The following is an 8824-nucleotide window of genomic DNA, read 5'->3' on the forward strand; positions in this document are numbered from 1 at the left end:
GACTCTGCGTTTCATGCCCGTAGGTCCCGATAGATAAGTCGAGAGCCCTCTAAGTAGGCTATCAGCTCAGTGAAAGATGTTGGTGCGTTCCATTTGCTTCGGAGTTGCTTATTTGGTCAGTATATTAGGACATGTATTGATTGGTATGGCAGGGCTCAGTACCGACCTTTATGATACTTATGTACTCTTAGATGCTTCTAGACAAAGCTGTATACGAACACTTGTATGGCCTTGTCAGCCTATATTTATAATTTATAAATGATCACGTTGGCCTATTAGGCCCATATGTCACGTGTATATGATGATGTAATAAGAAAGATGCATTACGTTGGTACTCGATTGGGTAAGGTACCGGGTGCCCGTTGCGGCCCATCGGTTTGGGTCATGACAGATCCCCTTATCTATTTTGATTGACTCCAAGTCTACTCACAGTTTTGTAGATCCCCAAGTGGTTAGGAGTCTCAAATTAGAGGTGATTCCCTATGCCATGAAAGTAATTGTACAAATGGGCAAGCAATGTACTGTGATAACGTTTGTCCTTAATTCTGGTGGCAAATACAAGATAAATATTTCTGTTTTGATATGAGTGTATTGAGGGTAGGAGGTTGTGACTTAGTTCTTGGGATGAACTGGCTAGATATGTTTTCACCTCTTATCTTAAATAACAGGCCCCCCTAGTTTGTCCTTCTATTTGGAGGATAGATTAGTCACCTTGATGGGAGACCAGGAAGGTTCTTCTCTTGTCCACAATTAGGAAGATAAGTCAGAAAGGCTTAATGTGCCTGCAATCTATATCTTGAAGTCCAATCATGATACAGAAACTAAGATTGAGTTGTCTAAGAAGGTGGAATCATTATTACAGAAGTATTGGGATGTGTTTTAGGTACCTAAAGAGCTACCTCCACCAAGAACTTGTGATCATTCAATACCATTAGTCCCAGGAGCACAACCCTTCAATCTAAGGCCATATAGATACTCATTTGATCAAAAGAATACCATTGAAAACACCATTGAAAAGATGTTGAAATCCCAAATTGTTGTTCCTACTCATTCATGCTTTGCTTCTCCTTCCTTACCAGTAAAGAAGAAAGACAATACCTAGAGGCTATGTGTGGATTACAGGAGACTTAATTCATTGAAAATTAAGGACAAATATCCTATTCCAATGTTGGAAGACCTTTTGGATGAGCTAAATGGGTACAAAGTGTTTTCTAAGGTGGATTTGTGATAAGGATAACACCAAGTTCGGATGAAGATAGAAGATGAGCACAAAACTACTTTCAGAACTCACCATGGCTTATGGCATTTCAGGGTGATGCCTTTTGGGCCCACTAATGCACCTGCAACTTTTCAGTCTCTAATGCACCAAGTTTTTGGTCCTTATCTCAGAAAGTTTATACTTGTATTCTTTGATGACATACTTATTATAATGTGTCTTTAAAGGATCATTTGAAACATCTGCAAATTGTTCTACAATTACTGAGGGAGAATCAATTATTTGCTAAGAGATCTAAATGTGAATTTTCCCAGAATAAGGTGGAGTTCTTAGTTCATGTTATATCTGGAGAAGGGGTAGGGACATATCCTAGCAAGGTGGCTGCAGTGTTGGACTGGCCTCAACCAAAAACCATCAAGGACCTGAGAGGATTTCTAGGTCTCACTAGCTATTACAGGAAGTTTGTTAAAGGTTATGCTCAACTTAGTAAACTTTTGACATCTCTGTTAAAAAGGTGCTTTTGAATGGGGTGAAGAAGCATATAAGGCTTTTCAATAGTTGAAGAGGGCATTGACTTCTACTCCTTTGTTGGCATTTCCAAATTTCAGTAAAACTTTTATTATGGAAGTGGATGCATGTGGTATAGTTATTGGTGATGTGTTGTTACAAGATAAGCAACCTATAGCTTATTTGAGCCAAGTATTGAGTCTGAAACACCAAGGTTTATCAACTTATGAAAAAGAGTTGATGTCCTTATTACTGATCATTTTAGTCTTAAGTTCCTCCAGGACCAGAGGATTTCTACTACTCTGCAATATAAAGATTTGACTAAATTGATGGGCCTCAATTACGACATATAATATAAGAAGGGTACTGAAAATACTGTAGCTGATGCACTCTGTAGAATGCATGAGTCAAGTGCTAATTGTAATATCCTTTCTGAAGTACAACCTAAGTGGGTGGAGGAGATAATTAACAGCTTTGAAGGAGATCTAGAAGTAACTAAGATTTTTACTCAAATTCTTATCGACCCTGTAGCTGTATAGAATGTGACCTTGCAAAACAGGATGTTGAAATACAAAGGTAAGGTGTGGGTTGGAAATGGTACTTAGTTAAGACAACAACTACAACAAATTCACACCACAAGCTTGGGAGTTCACTCTGGAGTCACTGCTACTTTGCAGAGGATCAAGTTAATTTTCTACTGGCCTTCAATGATAAGTGATATTAAGAAAGTGGTTTTGGAATGTGATATTTGTCAGAGGTGTAAAGGAGAGCATGTAGCCTACTATTACAACCACTACCATTACCCTCAACACCTTGGAACCACATAACAATGGACTTTATTTAAGGTATGCCCAAGTCTGAAGGAAAGAACACTATCTTTGTCAAAGTAGACAGATTCAGCAAGTATGCGCATTTTTTATCTATTGCACATCCTTTTACTGCAATACAAATCGCTAGGGTCTTCATGGATCAGGTTTACAAATTGCATGGCTTACATACCAGTATTGTCAGTGATAGAGATAAGGTGTTCTTAAGTGTATTCTGGAAGGAACTCTTTAAAGGATTGAAGGTTGAATTGAAGTTCAGCTCTGCATATCATCCCTAAATAGACGGACAATTTGAGAGGGTGAATCAATGTCTAGAGAATTACTTAAGGAGCATGACTGATCATAGACCTAGTGATTGGAACAAATGGATCTCTTTAGCTGAGTTCTGGTACAATTCTAATTATCATACAGCCACTCAGATGACTCCCTTCAAGGTTTTGTATAGGTATGATCCTTCTCAATTGACATTTGAGATGGTGTCTCAGTTTAAAGTTGATGCAGTTGATCAATGGCTACAATAAAGACAAATTATGACAAAAATTTTGAAGGAGAATCTGGAGAAGGAACAACACAGAATGAAGTTCTATGTTGTTAGGAAAAGAACTAAAAAGGAGTTAGAACTTGGTGATTGGGTGTATCTCAAATTGCAGCCCTATAAGCAAACTTCCATTGCTCTAAGGAGAAACTTGAAGCTGACATCCAAGTACTATATCCCGTATCAAGTGATCAAGAATATCAATTAGGTTGCCTATGAACTTTAGCTCCCTGCTTTTGCAAAGATTCACCTTGTGTTTCATATCTCTCAATTGAAGAAAAAGATAGGCTCACATATGGTTCTTTCCATTGACCCTCCAGTGTGTTCGGATAATGGCCAGCCACTTGTGGAACCTGTTGCAATTTTAGATAGAAGAATAGTGAAGAAAGGGAATGTTGCAGTTGCTCAAGTCTTAGTGCAGTGGGCTAATTTGCTGTCGGAAGAAGCCACTTGGGAAGATTACAACTTCATCAAATCTCAAATTCCAAACTTTGAACCTTGAGGACAAGGTTTCCCAAAAGGAGGAAGGATTATCAAGAATTAAGCTAGTTAATGTTGTAATTAGCAAAAAGTCCTAAGTTTAGTACTATTTTTAATTCAGTCCATTTTAATTTCTGTATTTTTAGTTGGTCCCTTTTGCAATTACTGGATATTAGAGACACGTGGCTAGTATGCCATTAGAATAGGGAATCCTTGGTTGGTTTTGTTATATGCTCACAGTGTACTCATTTTCAGATTTTTATCAGAAATATTATCCAATTTCTCTCTCTCTCTCTCTCTCTCTCTCTCTCTCGCTCTCTCTCTCTCTCTTCTTCTTCTTCTTCTTCTTCTTCTTCTTCTTCTTCTTCTTCTTCCTCCCTTCTCTTCTCTCCAATTCTGTTTCTTCACGACTGAGCTCTTCTATAGCTCAGCTCCTGACACAAAGTTAGCCATGGAAAGAAAGATAGAGATAATTTCTATGGAGTTAATTAGACCTCTCTCTCCTACTCCCAATCACCTTAGATGCTTTGAGTTCTCTTATTTAGATCACATGGCACCACCTACATCTGTTCCCTTGGCTCTATTTTATCCTTCTCCTCTCCCGTATAGTGGCGAGGGAGCAAGGGCAGCCAATTCATCAAGATTACTTCTTTTGAAGAAATCTTTGTTCGAAACACTTGCTCATTTTTACCCTTTTGCTGGTCGAATTGAGGACAACTCAATTGAATACAACGATGATGGGGTGCCTTTTTACGAGGCTTTTGCTTATAATTATCAGTTGGAAGGCATTCTTAGACAACCTGATGTGGATGTAAACTTCCTTTCTACTATCGAACACAACTCATTATTATCCTATAGTACAGTTCCATTACTCGTTCAACTCACCATTTTTGAATGTGGAAGCATAGCTATTAGTACGGGTGTTTCTTACAAAATTGTTGATCGTTCCTTTTCGTGCACCCTGATTGATGCCTCTTTATACCCAATTTTCCTCTATAATATTTTTTGAAATGCAAATATACCTTTAAAACTATGCATTAGCATCAATGGGTATTTTTCCATAATTTTTAAATTTTTAAATTAATTTATCTCAATATTTTCTTCATATAAATAAATACAAAATTGCATCACAGATGATTTTTAAAACATATCTTAATTTAATATTACCATTTATGGTCTTATTAAGTTCCAATTATTTCACAAATGGTCAGATTTACACCTTTTGGTTACAATTGCACTGATTTTGTAATTATAGCACATGTACACATTACTGCATAATTTTGCCAGAAATTGGTCCCTTATATTTTTAAAATATTGAATAATTATTTTGAAGCACTTCTATGCATGAAAATTATTTTTTTCTCATTTTTAATTATTTTATAAAATAATTTTATTCAATTATTTGGGGTATTTAACAAATAGCCTTTTAATCTCCCTAATATTTGGACCCAAAAACCAGCCCAAATCCCTAACCCAATTCACACCAAGCCCAAATGCAATTAGACCCGACCCAGACCCCCCTAATCTTGGCCGTTGATCTCTGAGATCAACGGCCCATATTGATTCTTACTAATTTTAACTCCAAATGACCCCCTCCTAACCTAAATTATTTTCTACCATACCCCGCTGTCACCCGTTCCCTTCTCTCTCAAACTCTCTCCACCTAAACCCTAATCCTCAAGCGCCGTCACCGGTTTAGCCCTCCGTTCTATGATATTTTTTTGTCGTCTCAGGTCTACACTGGCCTCCTACTTGCTATGGTTCATCGGTTTATTAGATCCTTGGGAAGATCTCAAGGGACCTAGGCGGTCTAGTTTGCACCTTTGATTTCTTTGCCTGTTTGAAGCCATTTGCTCGACCATGAGTAAGAAGCCTCTTTTATTTTGATATGAATCCATGATTTTCTAGACCTATGTTCGCGTCTCTGTCATGCTTTCTAAAAAACCCTAATTTTTTATCTCCGACCTTCTCAGATTTGTATAGATCTGAGACGAATCGAACATATCTCTCATGTTTTCCTTGAAAGTTTCTGGTTTTCACCTAATTCCCCATTTTCCTAAACTAGGGTTTACCCTAATTCGTCTTCTAAAAAGGTTTTTCGGACTATTAAACGCTTAGTCGTTTGTTCTTAAGTTTTGACTGATTTATGCTAAAGTTGTATAAGCCCTAAGTCAATTTGTGTTAAAACTCTAATTGTCTGATGTTTTGCTTTGATTCTGATCTTTCAAAGTTACCAGTCATGTTGGTTCATTCTGTATTCTAATTTACACGCCTTTTCTTAGTCGGATTCCTTACTTTGTAATTTTTTTTCCTAATTAACCTCTATTAGGGTTTTGAATTATTTTTCGCCTAATTTCTCTGTGTCCCTAAAGTTTATTTCAGCCTATTTGTTTATGGAAATTGATATATTCTTTCCAAAATTGTTGAATGATTTCCTCTGTTAACGTTCATGTGTATGATTCTTGATTGCTACATTGTTGATGACTTTAATTAGTTTTCTTGCCTTATTTAGTTGCCTATAGTATCTACTGATTCTTGGGATGATTATTTCCTTAGTTAGATTCTTAATTATTCACTCTTTGCCTAAGTCTGATTTGAATTTCTTTCCTTAAATATTTCTTGTCCTTACCGTTGGTTAATTACCCTTAATTAAGGGAAGATTATGTTTATTTTTTGTGTAATTGGTTCTGTGATCTTCCCTTGATTAACTGAAGTTGATTCTTTTACCTTATTGGCTCTACTCTTGAACTACTATATAGACTCCTCTGTTTTACTTCTCAACACATGAACATCAGTTCACAACACACACATACACTCAAACTCTTCTCCTTCTTTGCTACTTGTGCTAGTTGTGCTATTGTGGGTTTAGCCGGCTGAAATCCACGGCTAGATAGTGGGTCTACACTTGCTCAATATTCTGTAATCTTTTTCCTCAACTGGTATGTCTCTAGTTAAATTTGAAACCCAAACTATATGTATTCCATTCCTGCATTAGTTCATTGACTATGAATTTAATCTATCCTCTTATTTACTTCTTTGCTTAGCATGCCTAAATCCTGCCCTGTTCAATGTACAACTAGTATGTCTACACTTTACCTATTTATCTGATGCTTGACCAGCCTGTTTGTTGATTTATGTTTAATCCCTTAACTATATGATCATGATCCTACTTGTGTGTCTGATTCTACCCACTACATCTTTGCTACATGTCTTAATTGCCTTCTATCTTGGTTAATTTGTTAAGGCTATGAAGCTCCTAAGTGTTCTATGCATATTGTTGTCTACATGCCTCCTGTTGGAAATTGTGCATCCACCAGACTGTATAGAGAAATAGGTTCTCTATGTGTTTCCTCTAAAAATACTGATGAACCAAACTGTATAGGGATCTGGTCCTATATCAGTTGGGTACAGTGCTAATTTTGTATGAGCCCACCAAATAGTAGAGTACTTGGTCCTCTGTGGGGGTTTGCTGTGAATGCTAGTAAAGCTGTATGTAAATAAGGCCGAGGATTTTTACGTGGAAAATCCCAAACAAGGGGATCAAAAAACCACGACCTACACCTGTAGGCTTTTAACTTCACTAACTTGCAATCTCCCTATTACAAGCCATTTTACAATAACCCTATTGCAAAGACTTTAACTAACTTGTGATGCTCTCATCACAAGCCACTCTATAACTATCCTAGTTACAAAGAATTTGACTAACTTGTGGTATTTCCACCACAAGTCACTTTGTCACACTACGGTTTCAAAGGCTTTGACTAACTTGTGATGTTTCAACCACAAGCCACTTTGTCACACTACGGTTACAAAGGATTTTACTTATGACTCAACCTAATCAACGCTTCTAAGAAAGCCAGATAAGAATAACAATGAAGAACACATAACAAAGACTCAACAACCATAAGGATTAAGATATCATCAATCTCGGATCAGGTCCTTGAGGTTGCAGCAGCTTTGTTCTTGAGAGAGGTTCTTAAGCACTTGAGAGAATTTTCGTTTTTTGTATTTGCATGTGTTGAAACCTGAATCTTGTGCCTTGCATAAGGTTTATACTACACAAGACATCCTTAGTGATTTCCAATCTCAATGGGAAGTGACTGTTGCACTATCTGCTGCACTGTTGCAGTCAGTCACTTTCTGCAGTTGCTTTCCAGTTGTAGTTGACTTGTACTTCTGTCAGAGAACCCTAAGGGACTAGGTCCTTGTTGTGTTCCTCTTTGTACAGTTGCGGACGGTCACTTTCTACAGTTGACTTGTACTTCTGTCAGGGGAGCACTAAGGGATCAGGTTCCTGATCTGGTTCTTGTGCACACTGCCTAGATTGTCTTGACTTGAGTAACTTGAATGATGTTTTGTATAAACTCATTGGAGGTACACCTTGATCACATCACTTGAAGTGATGTGAGCACTTTAGTTGGTCAGAGAATGAGTGGGCGCTGGAAACAGTGTAGTGCGGCAGAATCTTTATTTCCAGCTGTGTCCAAATGACTTTGTATTGCCGTAAGGAACCCATAAGAGTATCAGGTCCTTGTTTGGGTTCCTACCTTCTAAAGCTTTCCTGAAGCTGTAGCAAGTTCACATTTGGCTGGAATCCGTTAGATGCAGTGTAATCCAAGTGAGTCAGGTTCCCTATCTGGTTCTTGACATTAAGTTTGTTAGATCATCAAAACACAAGACAAAGATATTGAAAACCTATCAATTTCCCCCTTTTTGATGATGACAAACTTAGCATTGAATACGAGAAGTTAGAGTTCAGAGAACCAGATTGAATAACAGGATACCACAGGTTCCCCATGACTTTATGCCTTTACTTACACATGTTTCCTCGGATGTTCCCCCTGACTTTTTACTATCATTCTTGGTATTTTATCTGGTTCCATACAAAAAGTTTGTTAGATCATCAAAACATAGATTAAAAGACATTAGGCCCATCAATTTCTCCATTTTTGATGATGCCAAACTTTTAACATTGATGACTATCTTGGTGCTCCCCTGACAGAAGTACAAGTCTACTGCAGAAAGTGATCGTCCGCAACTGTACAAAGAGGAACACAACAGGGACCTGGTCCCTTCTCTGACAGAAGTACAAGTCAACTATTTAATTGAACCAGATAAGGTAACAGCAACCACATATGTTCCCCCGACTCTATTCTTAACCCTGCCATATGTTCCCCCTGATACAGACATATGTTCCCCTGACTCGATTCACTCGATTCTTCCCCCTTTTGGTATCAACAAAAAGACACAATCAGATGT

General features: G+C 37.6%; 2 protein-coding genes across 2 annotated transcripts; both read left to right on the plus strand.

Moving 5' to 3' along the window:
• Positions 1-1165: 1165 nt before the first annotated feature.
• Positions 1166-3071, plus strand: LOC142181071 (putative mitochondrial protein AtMg00860). Its single transcript, XM_075253198.1, has 4 exons — positions 1166-1216; positions 1444-1730; positions 1825-1937; positions 2962-3071. Exons 1-4 carry the CDS (start codon positions 1166-1168, stop codon positions 3069-3071), a joined length of 561 nt encoding a protein of 186 aa, XP_075109299.1.
• Positions 3072-3080: 9 nt separating this feature from the next.
• LOC142181072 (uncharacterized) lies at positions 3081-3587 on the plus strand. Its single transcript, XM_075253199.1, has 2 exons — positions 3081-3272; positions 3363-3587. The coding sequence occupies exons 1-2, from the start codon at positions 3081-3083 to the stop codon at positions 3585-3587; spliced, it is 417 nt and encodes a 138-aa protein (XP_075109300.1).
• The last annotated feature ends 5237 nt before the right edge of the window (positions 3588-8824 follow it).

Source organism: Nicotiana tabacum, chromosome 5, assembly GCF_000715075.1.
Source record: "Nicotiana tabacum cultivar K326 chromosome 5, ASM71507v2, whole genome shotgun sequence".
NCBI classification, from domain to species: domain Eukaryota; kingdom Viridiplantae; phylum Streptophyta; class Magnoliopsida; order Solanales; family Solanaceae; genus Nicotiana; species Nicotiana tabacum.